The sequence below is a fragment of the Lissotriton helveticus genome, chromosome 5_1 (genome assembly GCF_964261635.1).
Source record: "Lissotriton helveticus chromosome 5_1, aLisHel1.1, whole genome shotgun sequence".
Taxonomy (NCBI): Eukaryota; Metazoa; Chordata; class Amphibia; order Caudata; family Salamandridae; genus Lissotriton; species Lissotriton helveticus.
This window is the reverse complement of record NC_136065.1, coordinates 1,665,499,895-1,665,518,443: the sequence shown is the minus strand read 5'-3', so window position 1 is coordinate 1,665,518,443 and position 18,549 is coordinate 1,665,499,895. Positions and strand designations below refer to the sequence as shown.

General features: G+C 45.7%; 1 protein-coding gene across 1 annotated transcript in view; it reads left to right on the top strand.

Annotated features, from left to right (window-relative positions):
- The window catches only part of C5_1H14orf93 (chromosome 5_1 C14orf93 homolog), a 254,856-nt gene that overhangs the window by 183,120 nt on the left and 53,187 nt on the right, over nucleotides 1–18,549 (top strand). The window contains exon 6 of the mRNA XM_078644890.1: nucleotides 6,972–7,084. Within this exon, the coding sequence (XP_078501016.1) occupies nucleotides 6,972–7,084 (113 nt within the window). The remainder of the gene's footprint in view (nucleotides 1–6,971; nucleotides 7,085–18,549) is intronic.

Here is an 18,549-nt window from a genome sequence, read left to right as displayed (position 1 = left end):
CATACTCTGTGGGATTGTCCTACTCTACACACTTATTGGAGGCGGGTGGCACGGACGATCAGTCAGACACTAGGATCGTCATTCTCACCTGACCCTCGGATATGCTTACTGAATGTGTGGGGCCCAACTGATCTGTCACCGCATGGGAAACGATGGGCGATCATTGGTGTGATGCTGGCAAAGAGGGATATAGCACAGAACTGGGGGGCACCGACTACTCCGACATTGTCGCAGTGGTGCCGGAACATGGACATGCTTATGGTGACAGAGAGGGCGATTTACAAACAGAGGCTTAATCCACGCAAATGGAACAAGACATGGTCACCGTGGAATTCGTATAGGGGAGACATTTGTGAACCTTTGCCTGAGGAAGAGGATGCAGATAGCTCTGAGGAGGGTGAGGACCTGGAGTAATGTTGGGACTTAAGGGTTCAGTTTAGAGGGGTGGGAATGTCCGAGCGTCTGATACTGAACATGTAGATGAACTTAATTATGAACGACTATGTGAATAATGCTTGTTATGCCTCTATTAACGCTAATGTTTTCATTGATTCGTGTAACGATCTGTTGACCCTGACCTTTTAAGTAGTATGTTTTCTGTTGGGGAGAAAATTAGAAAATTTGAAAAGTTGCTATATTGATTGCATGCAGCTGAATGTTGACGCTGCGATATATTTTGAATATGTATACATAATTACTTTGTGTTGGCAACAATAAAAATACATTTAAAAAAAAAATAAAAAAAATAAAAAAATAAAAAAAAATTATGTGATTTTTTCATGTGAGAACTGAAACTTTACATCTTAGGCTGTCATGCCCCTTGACCGCCCTGTTTGGCAGGTTCGCGCCTTAATAACAATTGCAGATATATGACTCTGGCAATTTTAAATTTATATATTGTCAACCGATGTATCACGTATTTCTCAACATGCTGGTGGTACACGCCCCCCCTTTTTAGAATTTTAGCCAATTCTAATACAATTCTTCCTCGCAATTTTCTGTGTCACTTAGCAACCGTAGCAACGGAAGTCTTTCTTCGCTTGCAGCTACCGAGGTTTGTAATCCCCTCGTGTTACCCGTGGCAGCACTTCCTGGTTACGGGATACGCGCAGAGACGCCGCCAAGAACCCTTCGAAAAATAGTAATCCTGATCCCTTCGGGTGAGTCTCCCCACAGGCCGTGTGGGGCGTGCTTCACTTCACCGCACATGCGGCTCCATAATTGACTGGCTTTTACTTTTCCATAATTATAGATAATGACTACAGATCGCTCCAGTGCTGAGCCTTAAATGCTTACACCCCTTCCCAATGACGGAGGAATGGAGGACGACTGTTACGGTCCCTTTCTTTAATCCCGACATCCTGAATGACGAGGTAAGCCTCGGTTAATGATATACGATAATCCTGCATAAAAACGACTGTCTTTCACACTTCCAAGTCTAAATAAATGACCGGCCCCAACCATTATTTCTTCCCGGTCCTTTAGATGCGGACAGTGGAGTGATTACCTATCAATACTACAGGTAATCCTTTAATGGTCACGTATTGAACCACAAATGTGCTGGTCCTGCGTATATTTGTGTATGAACTACATCACTCTCTTACCTACACAGATTTTCCACGGACCACGTTTTTTCTGGCCGCACTCGACAATACTCGCCCCCGCCTATTGAACAGGTAAATCTCAGTAATGTTTTGCGAGCACCGTGTGGCTCACCACCAGTATAATCCTCTTGTCCTTTTTAGTCTTTTGTAGTGATCTTTTCAGTTAGATTTAATTTAATTTAACGGGCGGTTCTCCGCTATGTTTCTACGGGACTCAAATGAGACCGTTTTTTAGTAACTAGTTTCCGTTTCATTTAATCTAGGAATCTGCCCCTACCCCACCCCCCTCCTCACGTCCTGACGAAGACCCGTGCAGTAAGGATCCACTATCCTACACCTTCTGGGTCGAAACGTAGACTGCTATCTACACCATCAACTCCTAACAATAGCATGATTTATACAGCTGATTAGGAGTCTGTTTGCTATGAAAATGTTCTGATTTATTCTCATTCTTTGTTTGGCCTCTCGTGTGGGGACCAATCAGCACTTATTAACTGTATCCGTGAATCTGTGTGTATATGAAAAAAAAATTTTGACTAGTGATGTACAACTATCTTAAATTCTTCCTTGCACCCCCTTTTCCCTTCCCCATGTGGGCGTAATCAATTTTGTATATATAAATGCTTTGATACATATCTACTAATCATTGAATGTTAATGAGTGTGCAGTGAAAATAAAAACACTGTACATGTTCACAGTTTTGGATTAATTTTCTATTAATACTGTAAAATGTCTTTATAAATAATTCTATGTCTGGTCTGGGACCCTATGCATATATCGATTACTTACCCAGGTCCCACTGACTGAATGGGTGTAACCCAATTACCTACAACACACACACATAAGTAGGCAGACGAAAATTAGGAGGGAGGGGCAGCTAGAGCGCTGACCTCCCTGCGTTGAGCCCGGAAGTGCTGGGCTCCTCCTCACCCTCCGCAGCAAACGCCCACACTGGGCGCGACGGAACGGGGCGGGAGTGCAGGAGGTTAGTAACCCCCCCCCGGACTAGTATATCAGCCCCAGAAATCGTGCAGGTAAGTTAGCAAGCAACGCTGTAAGCGTAACAGTTAAAACACACAAGCAGGCATTTCTATTGATTAACAGCACTCTACATCAGCGCACACTACAATTTTAAAAATTCAGTGCAATATTAAAATGCTATTAATTAGCGTACAAGTGAAATGGCCAGTTAACACACAAGCGGAGGGGGCCTGCCACTGCCACCGGCTAGCTCTTCTCCACAAGTGGCCGCTTTCTCACCTGCTTTAAATAGAGGAAATGCGTACAGCGCACTAGAGCGCTGACCTCCCTGCGTTGAGCCCGGAAGTGCTGGGCTCCTCCTCACCCTCCGCAGCAAACGCCCACACTGGGCGCGGCGGAACGGGGCGGGAGTGCAGGAGGTTAGTAACCCCCCCGGACTAGTATATCAGCCCCAGAAATCGTGCAGGTAAGTTAGCAAGCAACGCTGTAAGCGTAACAGTTAAAACACACAAGCAGGCATTTCTATTGATTAAAAGTGCTCTACGTCAGCGCACACTACAATTTAAAAAATTCAGTGCAATATTAAAATGCTATTAATTAGCGTACAAGTGAAATGGCCAGTTAACACACAAGCGGAGGGGGCCTGCCACTGCCACCGGCTAGCTCTTCTCCACTATCTTCTTTAACATTAGTTTAAAAGAAGAAGGTACAATTGTATCAGGTAGAAGAAGGAGAGACCTTAATGTCTTAAGGCCTAGTTACAACTTTGGCAGTGTGGGAGCGGGCCACCCCCCAGATTACAAGTTTCTTCGTTGTCTGGCGATCGGTGCTTTGGCGATCCCTCAGCGGTGCAGTGGTAAGGCCCATAAGTGAGCCTTAGAATTTCAGCACCGAGGGAGCACCAAAGCCCATTCCCGCATGGCACAGGGGACAACATGTGCCCACCTGCATGCACCCCCTTACACAGGCACCTTCCTGACACCACACTTTTCATGGCCGGCTCAAGAGTGGAGGTCTGGAATGTCGTAATATACTTGGCAGTGCGGCACCACCAGCATATTACTGCCCCAGACCACCACACCACCACACCACTTCCGAGGGATCAATCAATCAATCAATCAATCATTTGTAAAGCGCACCACATACCCGCGAGGGTCTCAAGGCGCTGGGGGTGGGGGCGCTTCTGATCGAACAGCCAGGTCTTGAGTATCCTCCTGAAGGTCAGCAGGTCTTTGGTCTGTCGTAGGCTCAGTGGGAGGGTGTTCCATGTCTTGGCGATGAGGTGGGAGAAGGATCTCCCACCGGTGGTTGTTCTTTGGATGCGCGGCACGGTGGCGAGTGAGAGGTCGGCGGAGCGTAGTTGGCGGTTGGGGTTGTAGAAGGAGAGCCGTCTGTTGAGGTAGACTGGGGCGGTCTTGTGGAGTGCCTTGTGTGCGTGGGTGAGGGGCTTGAAGGATATCCTCTTGTTGACGGGGAGCCAGTGCAGGTTTCTCAGGTGGGGGGTGATGTGGCTGTGGCGTGGTACGTCGAGGATCAGTCGTGCCGAGGCGTTTTGGATGCGTTGTAGTCTCTTGATGAGCTTGATCGGGGCTCCCACGTAGAGGGCATTTCCGTAGTTGAGTCTGCTGCTGACGAGGGCCTGGGTGACTGTCTTTCTTGTATCTGTCGGGATCCATCTGTAGATCTTGTGGAGCATGCGGAGGGTGTTGAAGCAAGAGGAAGAGACGGCGTTGACTTGCTTGGTCGAGGATTATTCCCAGGTTGCATGCGTGGTCGGTGGGTGTTGGGGCTGCCCCCAGTGCCGTCGGCCATCAGGAGTAGTCCCAGGCTGAAGGGTTGGAGCCGAGGATGAGGACCTCCGTCTTGTCCGAGTTCAGCTTCAGACAGCTGGTCTTCATCCAGTCGGCGACGGCCTTCATTCCTTTGTGAACGTTGGCCTCGGCGGTGATGGGGTCCTTGGTGAGGGAGAGGATCAGCTGAGTGTCGTCGGCGTAGGAGATTATGTTGAGGTTGTGCTGTCGGGCTACGTGTGCGAGCGGGGCCATGTAAATGTTGAACAGCGTCGGGCTGAGGGAGGATCCCTGGGGTACGCCGCAGATGATCTCGGAGGCTTTGGAACGGAATGGGGGAGGTGGACGCTCTGGGTTCTGCCAAAGAGGAAGGAGGTGGTCCAATCCAGAGCCTTGTCTCGGATCTCTGCGACGTGGAGGCGTGCACGTAGTGTGCGGTGGCAGACGGTGTCGAAGGTGGCAGAGAGGGCTAGGAGGGTGAGTGCTGCGGTCTCGCCGTTGTCGAGCAGGGTCCTGATTTCGTCGGTGGCGGCAATGAGGGCAGTCTCAGTGCTGTGGGTGCTGCGGAACCCTGACTGGGAAGGGTCCAGTATTCTGTTTTCTTTGAGGTATCCAGTTAGCTGTCTTTTGACGGTTTTCTCGATGACCTTGGCCAGGAAGGGGAGCAGAGAGATGGGCCGTAAGTTCTCTTGGGTCTGCCTTAGGTTTTTTTAGTAGGGCGTTGATCTCGGCGTGTTTCCAGATCTCTGGGAAGGTCGCAGGCTTGAGGGAGAGATTGATGACGTTGCGCAGGTGGGGTGCGATGGAGCTGCTTGCTCTGTTGAAGACGTGGTGCGGGAATGGGTCTGACGGAGAGCCGGAGTGGATTATGCGCATGGTCTTGATGGTGTCATTGATGCTCACACTGGCCCAGGCTAGCAGGGGGTAGTGGTCGACGGTGTGCGGAGGGTCTGTTGTATTGCTGTCTGTTGGAGCTGTCGTGGATGTCTGCTATCTTGCGGTGGAAGAAGGTGGCGAGGGAGTCGCACAGGGCTTGCAACGGTGAGATGGCATTGGTGTTGGCGCTGGGGTTGGAGAGTTCCTTCACGATGTTGAAGAGCTCCTTGCTATTGTGTGCATTGTTGTCGAGGTGGTCTTTGAAGGAGGTCCTGTTGGCCGCCCTGATGAAGTGGTGGTGGTTTCGGATGGCATCCTTGTGTGCTGCGTGGCAGTCCGGAGTTTGTTCACTGTGCCTTTTCTTCTCTAGTTTCCGGCAGGCTTGCTTGGAGGCTAGGAGTTCTGGGGTGAACCAGCTGGCCCTCTTGCTGGTGTCTCTGTGGAGGGGGTTCTTCAGCGGGGCGAGGGTGTTGGCGTAGTCCTCGATCCAGCATCTGAGGCTGTGGGTAGCGTCGCCGGTGTTGGAGGGTTCGGTTGGTGGGCCGAGAGCGAGGTTTGCGTGTAGTTGGTCTTCGGTGATTTTGCTCCACCGATTCCCAGTGGTTGCGGCAGTCCCATGGTGGTCTGACTGCCAAAGTTGTAATACGGCATTCGGACTGTCGGTGCGGCCGTAGCCGCACCACCACCGCTGCACCACAGTGAGTTTGGCAGTCCACGGACTGCCAAGCTCATAATCAGGTGCTAAATGTTTGGAAAGGAGTTCAGATCTGCAAATATGTTTTTAAATTTCTGTGCATAAGGGTGACTAATGCAAGGGAAATCATATTAATTCTTCTAGCCTTCACTCCCTCAGCCATACACACTTGTGGAGTGAGACAGACTGTCACTGTTATTGCTGTGTGTGCATTACAGCTGAGCTTCAGGGTTTTTTATTGGAATGTTCTGCTTGAATACTGGACTAGCCGGTACGCTCCTGCCCCCTTTCCTGGGCATTTCATTGCTTGCCCCTACAGATATAAAGTTTGGCTTCCTCACCCCCACCTTTGCTGGATCTAACGCTTCTCAATGAGAATGACCAGAACCGTTGGGAAAGTCAAAGAGGGACAACAGATTGGAGGTAGCCTACAGAGGGAGGTAGTTATTTATGAATAGTGAAAACAGTATCACCTCTAGGGGGCTGCACTTAGTTGAATAATTGAAAAACCTGTTTTAAATCCTAATACTAAAACCAATGTGTTTTTTATATTTATTGTGCCGGCAGCCAGGATCTGATCTCTTTAGAGGGTATGTAGGAGAGATTTGTAGCCTAGCCTGAATTAGCAACATTCTTGCCTCCCTCTGCTCATTTTTTAAAGGTAATCTTTTATTCCCTTGTGCATTGGTGTTGACCATATTATTTTATATGTGCTTTTGTTTTCTGTGAATTACTTTAAGTAATTTATTTTAAAAATTACCATTGATAGGTTTTTGAGCTCTGCATTCTTGGTTTTACTACCATTCTAGTCCAGCAAAGAAGAAAATCTAATTCCTCCTATGTTGTACATTGAAGTCATTGTGGTGAGTACACATGCAAGGCCTAATACGTATAGTTGTTCTGTTACAGTGAAAGTGTTCCAGTGTCCATCGATTAATTCAACACAGCTTAGAACTCTGTAGAAGATACAACAATTGATGAAGCACCATCTCCGATTAGTAACATGACTGTCATCTTTCCCTTTAGGGGCGTGTGTGGCCTATTTCCTAACAAAGCGGAGAGAGTATCGCAACTCAATGAACCCGTTCAAGAGTCTGAAAGAAAAAGAGGAGAAAAAGCTCAGAAGCCGTAGGTACAGGGTAAGTAACATGGGTCAAATTAATGTACAGGGATCAGATTGCAGATCAGAGAGCAGGAACAGGGGAAGGATGGACCAGTCACATGGTAGATATACAAGAGCAAATAGTGCATGTATTAGAGTATATACATAAGGTCTGTTGGTCTGAAGGAGACACAAAGTAAGGTTATGTTTTTCTAATTATGCAACTATTGGCCTTTGTGGGTAAACTGGCTCACTAAAATGTTCCATTCTGTGATATGGGGTTTTCATTAGAGGCATAGACGTTTAAATTCTTTGAAAATTGAAACCTCTGCTTTGTTCAGGGTGGCTTTTACTGTCTTGGATGCATTCATCACAACATCGCAAAATAAAATGATGGACGGAGTGTTGAAACTTTCCAACCACTCACCCCCAGTCACAGATCTGGGGTTAATCCATCATTATTTTACTCTCCACATCACCCCACTTTGGACCCAGCCATATGCAAATCAGTCTTGACCCTGCTCCCCATGGGAACAGTCTAGCCCGAACTGTCAGGCCAGGTCCTCCCTGGACCGGAAAAACAAGCATCCTGGGACTGGTTTCGGGGTATCACCCTTCCATCAGCCAGGCTAGCTTGAATCCAGTGGTGCAGCAAGCAAGGCACCCACTTCTGGCCATACCCTTAGCCACTTGGAGCACACATGGCACCATCACTCGGTGTGAGTGTTTGTAAAGTTTCAACACTCCGTCCATCATTTTATTTTGTGATCTCGTTGGGTGCATTCATGTCAGAGGTTTTTAAGCTGGTAGTCTCCTGGAGCTCATTTTGTTTTCTTATTTCTGAAGAAAGACTGAGTAATATTCTACACACTTGTTCTTTGGTATTGAGGTGTCATTTTGACTTGTTTCATAATGTTTCTAAATTTTTTCATCGTGCAAGCCTGATCTTTTTCTTCTCATGAGCTGGTTTGGAGTAGACTTATTGTTCCTGCTGTATTTTCTGAGTGCAGACAAAAGAGCAATTTTGTCTCTTCTCCCGTTGTATCATTTTCAGTTATTGGTTCCAATGGAAAGGAGAGTTTACATAATTTCAATACTTTGTTTTAGCAAAATCTCAATCTCAACTGGACACGTGAAGCACATGTTCAACCTCCCCTTAGTCCAGGGTAAAATTGCAATATCCCTTCAAGGGTTTGGCCAAAGTTATGCAATGCAAAAAGGCGATTCATCCAGCAGGAAAGCAATTTTTCTATACATTTTCAGGGAAAGGCAGAGGCAGCACCTTTGCTTTCTGCATTGTTTCTCAAAGGATTATACCTTTCTTTCCAAATGGAAGCCTCTGACAGAACTTGCCAGGAGCAAGAGCTCTCCCAATGGTGCAGACAATAAGTAAGGTGTTGAATTCACCATTATCTATAACAAGTGTCTAAACACAGAAATATGAAGTCCTCTCACTTGACCTCTAGGGTGAATATGGGTGGACCACTACACTATTCATATCTATCATATAGTTACCTTCACCCTTCCTAACCCATCGCCCATGCCCTATGTGTACTGTGTTGTATCTTCTGTAACACATCAAGGGACAGAAGGGAGGACCTTATTGTCTTAGTGGTTAAGAGGGGCTTGGGTCTGCAAATGCTTTTTACATTTTTGGGTATAAGGGTGCCTAATCCAAGGGGATACAAATTCATTCTTCTGGCCTTGAATTTACTTATTGATCATCCCTCTGCCACTTATGCTCTTGAAGTGAGACACTGCCATAAGATGTGGGTAGGTAGAGATGACAATGATTTTTATATCTACAATAATATTATATGCTCTTCTTAGCAAGAAATCCTTCAAAGTGTAGTCACAAAAACACTTGCGAGTTCCTTAATTTAAATAGTTCTGGATGCCCAGGTTTACCCAAAGGCACAGGCAACCGGTAGGTTGTCACTCTGCGTATTTTGCTGCCAGAACAGGCTCATAAATGTACAGATAATAACTATGTAGACATTTAATCTCTTTCCTAAAGGTCCTTTCTCTATAATGTGGTTGAACAAGTAGCCTTATTCCCTCCATTTTGAGCATTTTGGAGAAGGCGATAGCACTGCAAATTGAGTTTCTCAGTCTTAAAAGTGGTTTTGCAATATATCTAGATTTTAAATTAATCTGTGTTAATGTACATCTACCTGAACAGCTTTAGCAATATCAGACTGTACAAAATTACCCTTTTCCAAAAATGTCACTGTTTAGAGAAGGAAGAAAATAAGTTTATTACTTTAAGTTCATCCAGAATCATTGGGTTAAATGCATTTATATGTTTCGGAGTAAAGACAATGATTTCAGTTTTCTGGCGATTGAGCATTAGAAGGCGTTTGCTTGGCGATGGGTGAGGGTAACAGGTAAGTTGGTAAGATCGTTGTTGGAGGAGGCTTTTTAGTACATTTGGTTGTCATCCTCATACTGGTATATGGAAACTCCAAATCCCCCCAGCAGCTCAAGGTAAAACTAAACATGTCCGCACAAAAATTGAGACCTGAGGAAAGCTGCAAGGGACTGCAGCACTACCCAAGGAATGACTTCCAAACTTCGCCAACTGAGAAAGATTGGTTAAAAAAACTACCTAGCAAATTCTGTAAAAGGTCGTGCTGTGCTCCAGGGCCGAAATGAGTCGGCTATGATGAGCTGTATCGAAGGCCACCAAGAGCTTGAGTAAAATGAGAAGCCAGGAAGACTATTCATTGTTCTCTGTTTTGAGGTTCAGATTTGCTTTGATTATCTTGCTCTTTTTTGCCATTGTTAAAACACACAGACAAATATATATTTCCACAATTCCAGTTTCTAACGTTTGATATATTTATGAAACAATAATCTTACTTGTTTTAAGCTGTTGCAAGGCCAGTGAAACATGGTCATTTTGGTCATAGTTGTGGACAAATATTTTCCTTACTTTGGCTGCCTCAAATTGGCTTGTGCAATTTCGCGTGAACCCAGACCTTCCCCTTCCAGTCACCTTTCAGTGCATTGTCAAAGTTTTATATTATAGGCTAGAGTGGGGTTTATATATATTAAAAAAGTGGTGGAGTTTTACATAGCATGAACTAGACCCGAAGGTATCAGAGCGCTTTACATGAGCACCAGTTACATTACAGACGGACACATTCGTTTTGATTAGGCTCGGGGAGATTAAGTGATTTGCCCAGAATCACAGAATGTTTAGCATCCCTGCCGAGACTCAAACCCGGTTCCCCAGCTCCGAGGTCGACCGCCCTAGTTCTGGATCATAACTTAGGTAGCTCAGGTTGTATTGAGATGGCAGCAGTACGTTTCACCCCTTCAATTAAATGTTCTACATGGTTATGGCCAAAATGGCACGGAAGTGACCATGCTTTATATTTTCAAATTGTCAAAATTTTTACAAACAAGGAGCATCCCTTTAAGATAAACATGTAGGCTCTACTAGATTGAAGGTCCGTAAGGTGCTCACTTACACCAGGACGGCAGGAGATTTGCTTCACTTGTCCTCATAGCTGGGAGGAAAGTCCTCGTCATGATTTTGTGAAGCTGTGCCACCCTACCTTTGTCTATTTCCACGAGAACCTGGTGTGCTTTTACCCTGTGAACTCAACAGTCAGGTGAGCCCACTGGAGATGCCCCCTTAGGTTAAACGTTTGCAGCATCAGAGCTCCAGTCCGATGTTAGGGGCACTCCAAGCGTACCACATTTTGTGTCTGGCTACTATTCTCTCAACCATGGTTATGTACAGACTAAGAGTGGTGACAGCACGTATACTGAGGGGCATATGCCTTTTACCTGTACCCCAGGTAGGAGGGTTGCCTATTAGCTCTTCTCTGGAAAAAGAAGGAGAATGTTGGTCCTTCAACATGTCTGTGACATGTATGAAGGATGCTAGTATCATGTATAGTGTGCTTAACCGCTTGACCGCGGCGTGAATTCCGCCGCGGTGCTGGCGGAATAATGAGTGGGCAGGGTTCGAACGGCCCCCGGCCGTCCTCCACACACGCCCACCGTGACATCGGACAGCCGGGGGCCGTCCGACACATGGAAGGGGTTAAGGGGTTGTAAATGTGTACCTAGACTGTTACTTGCTTGCTGGGGGCCATTGGATCCCACAGCTGTGTGCTGCACAAGATGGTAGTATCGTTTGTATGTGTTGGCAGTGTACATCTTGGACATTCCAGCCTGCGTATCTCTCTTGTTCATTTCCAGAAACTGGTGTACCTGGTTGGGGAGTGGGCAGCCAGCCAAGATCTTTTGCTTTGGTATAGGCTTCCCCCCACCAGCGTGAAACCTGTCGCTCCTCCGTTTCCTGTGTTGTGGCCATCTTCCTTGGCAGTGGCTCTCTAAGCAGAGGACAGTAACACAAAACAGCTAAACCAACGCAAACGAATCCATTGTGGGCACCAGGGGACGACGCCCAAAATGTTGGGGTAAAAGGCTGCATCAAGATTGCAGAAGCCTTGAGACTTTCAAAAAGTGCAGCGTATGTGATTGGCTTTGGCAGTCTGACGTTGGCCATCGAGGAGCATACGTTCTGGACTCATCAGCCAGTACTTGTTCAGCTTTGTCTACCTGACAGTGAGGAGGCTTGTTGTTAAGTATGAGAGGACCAAGTTGTAGAATAAATGTAGTTTAATCAAATAAGAATACAGCATCACCGAAGGACGTCCAGTGCCATCAACGTCCAACATCCAACTGACACAAAGACCACGGCACGGACCTTAAGCTCTTGAATGAAACGAGAATAGAAGTTATGTGCCGAGTTACATAGCAACTGTTTACACAACACATCTTCCCCCTTTAACCAGAGAAGAAAAAAAAGAAAAAATTAAAAATCATTTATACAACTTATCCCTAATAGAAGTAACGAAATCAGAAAGCCATCCAGTTTTTTTGCGTAAACGCTTAGTTTCAAACAATTCAGGAGAGCAGGTGTCAGTGGACACAGTGGGAACAAAAGAATCAAGCTTCTCTGAAGTCTGTTCTTCACGATGTTCGAGGGCAACTATTCAAGTCCTCATCATCCAAATTGTACTTGGGAGAAATGCATACCTCACAATACAAATTATTGTTACCTTTGAGTACAACAATTCTACTAAGATTCCATACCTTGCCATTAGAAAGTCTAACTGCATTTTTTAAAACATCTTTCACAGTAAATGGTCCCCTATATTGGCTTTGACCCTTCGGAACTCTCCAAGGCTTTTTGACTTTGACCAGCATACCAACCTTGACCACAGGATTAATCTTAGGTCAAATCTACGCTTATTAGCCACATGAGTTTTTTCAATCTTCTTCTTAACCAAATCTAAATCAATACAACTTCTGGTGGAAGTAACTAGCCACTAAGGGTTACATTGGTTCTTGGTATTCTTCCCCTCATAATTTCAAAGGGGGAACAGTCAGTCATGTCATTGGGAGTAGTTCTATACATCCACATGGTTTTCACAACAAACAAATCCCACTTGTCATCTTCAACTCCAGTGGCCTGTATGGTGCTCTTAAGAACCCTATTAAATCTCTCAATGACACCATTGCCCCGAGGGTTACACAAAGATGTAGTGCAATGTATGACACCAACCTTTTGAAAATAGTCCTTGGCTTTGTTAGAAATGAATTGTATACCATTGTCAGTAATAACACGGATGGGTAAACCTTCCATGGTAAACGTTTCATCAAAAAATAGCAAAACAGCATCAGTGTTAACCTTTTCCACAATTTTTAAAACAGGCTATTTGGAGAATATGTCTTTAGCACCAATGATGTACTTGTTCATTGGACCTATGGGACACATAATACCCATAGCAATAGTTTCCCAGGGTCCATTGGGAACGCAGTGTTCCCTCATATTGGGCCTAAGTGTGTTTAAAGACTTGTCAGCATTAGCACAGTTGACGCAATCTCTAACAATGAGCTCCACTAAAATGTCTAAACCAGGCCACCAAAACAATTTCTTAACAAATAGTTTAATTCTTACTATCCCATTATGGCCCTCTCGACCGTGAAGAACAATAGAGTGTCTTACACCAGTAGGAGGTACAGCTCTGTCTCCCCTCTGAATAGTACCACCAGTGGATGATAATTCATTTCTCACCTCCCAGAAACCTTTAAGCTCAGGAGAGAAATCTTTCTTGGAAGGCCAGCCTTCTAGGATATATTTCTGAACTTTTTGCAAAGTATGGTCTTTTAGGTATTCAGCAGACCACACTAACTTCTTGATGGGAAGGTGACCCACATCATGTACTAGCGCAATCAATCAATCAATCACAACATTTGTAAAGCGCACTACTTACCCGTGAGGGTCTCAAGGTGCTGGGGGGGGGGGGGGCGGGGGGCTGGGCTGCTGCTACTGGTCCAATAGCCAGGTCTTGAGGAGTCTTCTAAAGGTTAGCATGTCATGGGTCTGCCGTAGGAGGATGGGGAGGGTGTTCCAGGTCTTGGCGGCGAGGTGGGAGAACGATCTGCCACCGGAAGTCGCTCTTCGGATGCGGGGGACTGTGACGAGGGCGAGGTCTGCGGAGTGTAGCTGGCGGTTGGGGGTGTAGAAGCTGAGTCGTCTGTTGAGGTATGTTGGACCAGTGTTGTGGAGTGCCTTGTGTGCGTGGGTGACGAGCTTGAAGGTGATCCTCTTGTTGACGGGTAGCCAGTACAGGTCTCTCAGGTGGGGTGTGATGTGGCTGCGGCGAGGTATGTCGAGGATCAGGCGTGCAGAGGCGTTTTGTATGCGTTGTAGTCGTTTTAAGAGTTTGGCAGAGGCTCCTAAGTAGAGGGCGTTTCCGTAGTCCAGCCTGCTGCTGACGAGGGCCTGGGTGACCGTTCTTTTGTTTCGGTGGGGATTCACCTGTAGATCTTGCGGAGCATGCGGAGGGTGTTGAAGCAAGAGGACGAGACGGGGTTGACCTGCTTTGTCATGGAGAGAGTGGAGTAGAGTATGAACCCTAGGTTGCGTGCGTGGTCTGTGGTAAATAAATAAATAATACCTCTATTTTTGACTGGATATAACAATAACAGATAGCTCAATAAATAAGAGTCAAGATTCGAGGTAGTAGGAGTTTGCAGGTTTAATACAGCATAAAGGACAGGAACAGGACAACCTGCACAGGCAAGATCTGGGATGGCTAGCCAACAGGGGGCCCCGACAGCTGTCGGGCGGGATCTGGAATGAGCGCGCTAACTTTTAATAACAATACACAAGTATATATACTAAAACAATTGCATTACAGTACATACAATAGGCGTAACAGTGGGTGCGGCCTGTAACGGTCGCGAAAGATAAGGGTGAAAGTAGGTGTAACAGGAGGCGTGAACATAGACATGTGATGTAAACGTAACAGAATATGTCATGAATGGGGCGGAAACATGGAGGGGGCTACCTAAGGAGCCGGGACCTCTAACCTAGTGGTGCGCGCAAACTAACAATGACGTGTTACTAAGGAGAAGCTGGGGGCTATGACTTCTGCGCTAGGAGGAGAGACTGAAGTCTGGAAAGTCAGAGCGACATGTACCTAAACACTATCGAGTATCTGATGTTTAGAGAACATGTTGATAGAATCCAAAAGTTATCGGGGTAAAGGCTAACAGACTCTAAGACTGGTGCATGCATTATTCTACATGTAGTGCGTGTTGAGGAATATTAAATGACAGTATTTCTCTTACATGGAGACGTAAAGGCTAGAACATGACGGAAACTATTGATGCGATTCAGTAGCTTAGGAATGCAGAGAAGGAGGGCTGGACTGATACTGGAATTATAACATACTCTTGGCAGACTGACAGGCAGAGCCAGGCACTGTGAGGCAGGAAGTAAGTGAAGGGTCAGGGATACAGGTGGGGGCTGTATCGCTCCTCGGAGAGGGTTCAGAAGACAGGAACTGAATCTGAGTCCGGGCCCTTTTGAGGCCTAGAAACGGGGACTTTTCAATGAAATAACGTGCACACTGTGAAACGTGGCAACGTAGCTTTACATAGGCTCAATACTCATAGTTTTCACGAGAACTGGGACTGGCATACTAGAGATGGACCCAACTGTAATTGCGTCTTTAATTGATAATGGGGGATACATATGCATATTAATCATGCACACATAACATAGGATGGGGAACACGTAGGGACACAGAACATGGCAAAATTTACTTTTCCACATTCCCTCCTTGTCACTACGTTTCCATCAGGAAACATCAATTTTCATGATACCATCTATCATTTCATACAGTATCATTTGCTCGTCTCGAATTGTCTTGGAACGGGATTTAGGACGGGACTTGGGACTAGGAATACAAGAGGTAGCACAAATGCCGCAAATCGCAGGGCCACATTGTATACAGAGGCAGCAACTGAATATGATCGCTACTGCAATACCTAGAAATGACAATACTTTCCATCCCCAGGCAGAAATTATACTCCAGAACCAACTGGACCATGTCCAGGTGCCTGGATTTTGGTGTAACTGATGGGCAATTTTATGAAGTCTGGTTATAGCTGAATAAACAGACGGCGCGTTATTAGGAATGAAAATGCAGCAACTAGATCCGATGACTCTACAGGCTCCTCCTCTATCGGCCAGTATGACGTCAAGAACGAGACGATTCTGGAGCACGACAAATCTCATAGCAGATTGCTCTTCGGTTAAGTTACCTAGAGCAGAGGCAGTCTCATTCACTACTGCTTCGAGGGTTCTGGTCAATCTACGGATTAACTTACTATTCTGGATAGGTCCTATAAAGAAAAAGAAACCTCTATTGAAATCTGTATACTGTTCTAGAGCAGTTTCAGTATAATCGACAATTGGGGACTCGATCTCCCTTTTATGTCTAAAGTGTACTAGGTGTGTGTTTCTATGATAATCAGATGGGGCTAGGAAAACTGGTGGCAGTAGGAAGGCAATGTAACAGGTTCCCTCCCAATCGAGGGGCAGACGAACATATGCGGTCTGACCACAAACAAAATAAGAATGACGTGAAGCTTTGAAAATAGATTTCCCACTGTCACTATACTTGACAATAGTAGTACAATCACTATGTCCTACATGTACGGAACCATTATTTCTGACACATAATTCGCCTTTGCCTGGTAGTACTGAAATAGCAGGTAAGTCAGGAATAGGATCAGACTGAACATTCAGGACCATAAAATTCGAAGAATAATTACCCAAGTTATAAACTTCATTTTCTAGATCTAACCCTGTTCTGTGGGGAAGACCTTGCTTGTCTGGAAAACACGTGCTGTTCAGAAAGGACATATCAGTTGAGGATGACGTTAACGTGGACCATGCTCCACATGAACCGTTATGTGAAAATGGATAAGGAAACAGTGGCAGAACTCCCTTCGGTGTCTGGAAAGGGGGGAGTCGACCACACACCCAACAATTAGTGGCATTGCTGGTCTGGTGTGAATAATGTAGCATGCGGATAAATGAATTATTACGCATAGCAAGACGATAGGATAGTTCGTGAGGAGGCAGATCACTAAACGTGTGCTCTACTGTAGCATTAGAAGACTTATTTACATGGGAAATTGGAAAACATAAATGAAATGCATAACTCGTGCAGGTAACCATCAGGCTGAGAAACAGTATAAAACTTAAAAAAACGATACATCGGATTGAGTTTTGACTAACTCTCTCATTATGGGGGTCTATATCATACATGTCAGATACCTGTCTAACCGTTTCACCTAGGGGAGGACTTAGACAATTAAACTGGCTGACTTATTTTACTAGACCGTAGCTTCTTTTTATACTCCTGCTGCGGAGTTTCCTCTAACAGGGGAGGCTTGGAATCAATGTCATTTGCAGGACAGTCCTTAAGAATAGTATCTCGGCAGTCTTTAAAATCTTGACAATCCTTGGAAAAGTTCTTGGAAACAGTTTGTAGTCGGGATCCGTGAAATTTCTTAACATGAGACAAATGGACCCACCCCTTTCTGCCTTCCAACTTGACGGCAGTACGGGTGGTTAAGAGGACCAACTTCGGCTCCTTCCAGCGAGGCTCCAGCGGACTTGAACGATCAAAATTGCGGACGAGAACCAAGTTTCCAGGAACGATCTCATGCGGTTTCACCTCGGTATTGTCTGGAAATGCGGCGGCAACCTGTGAACGACAAGAGTGTAGGGCAGACATCAAGGAAGCTAGGTAATCTGTCAGCATATTACTGGAAACATCTGTAATACTTCGGGGTCTAGGTGTACCCCACATATTTGGGGGGCGGCCGAATATGACCTCATACGGGGACAGACCTGATCTGGAATGTGCGACCATGCGCATATAAAATAAGGCGACTGGCAGAGCAACTAACCAGTCCACACCTTTTTCTTGACAAACTTTGGCAATGCGGATTTTCAAGGTTTGATTATGTCTCTCTACGAGACCTGCTGCTTCTGGATGGCGTACACAATGGAACTTCCACTGGTACCCTAACAAAAGGGAAACGTGTTTCATGAGTTCAGATGAGAACGGCTGGCCGTTGTCAGAATACACGACCCTAGGGAGTCCATAACGGGGGAAGAACTCACGAACCAACTGCTTGGCAGTGGTCGCGGCTGTGTAATCTAGGACTGGATATGCTTCTGTCCACCTGGACAAAGCGCATACAACTACAAGGACATACTTGAAACCTCGACATCGCTCCATCTGAATATAATCCATCTGGAGGACTTCAAAAGGGTGGTCAGGGGGCTGGAATCCACCTTGTTCCACCGGGACACTTTTACCTGGATTGAACTGGCAACATATCATACAGGTACGGACTTTCTGCTTAGCTGCAGCTCGTAAATGCTTGTTAAACCAAATGTTCTGGATACTGTCTAACATGGCTTTCTCTCCTAAGTGTGCTGGACTATGTGCGGTATTGATAATGACTTGGGGCAGTTTCAGAAACATTTGTGCCACTATTTCGTCTGGAAAAGTGGTAGAATCAGTAGTCCATCAGACTGCTGATCGGGCTAGTTCTTGTTCATGCATAGTACTTAACTCACTATAACCGATTCGTGATTTCAGAATGTGATCGGTAGCTTGAAACACTTGCTCTAGAGAGCCTTGTTCCGGTGCTGGAAGATGAAGGACTTTCTTGTGTTCTAGGCGTAAATGTCGGTCTGGAACTCTAGATTTACCTACATACGCTATTCTGGCAGTATTCTCGTCCTCGACCTCTTCAGGAGAAGAGTCATTTTCTTTCTCGCTTCCTGGAGCTTCTGTGCGTTGTTCGTGTATCTTTATTATTTCTTTACGAATTTTCTTGTACATATGCTCTATACTATTGAGTGTCTTGTGCTTACCCTCGGCTATATTATCACTCCACCTTGTCAGAACTCTCATTTCGGTCGGATCTTTAGTCGGGGTATCTTGTGCCCGTATTAAACAATTGATCAGAAACTTTAATAACATGAACTGGATCTCGGATTTCCTGTGAGACATTACTTCAGCAATACTTTCTGGATCTTGTCCTGTACGAATGAAACGATACATTCTGTCTAGATCTTCTTTCATATTCGGTAGGGTG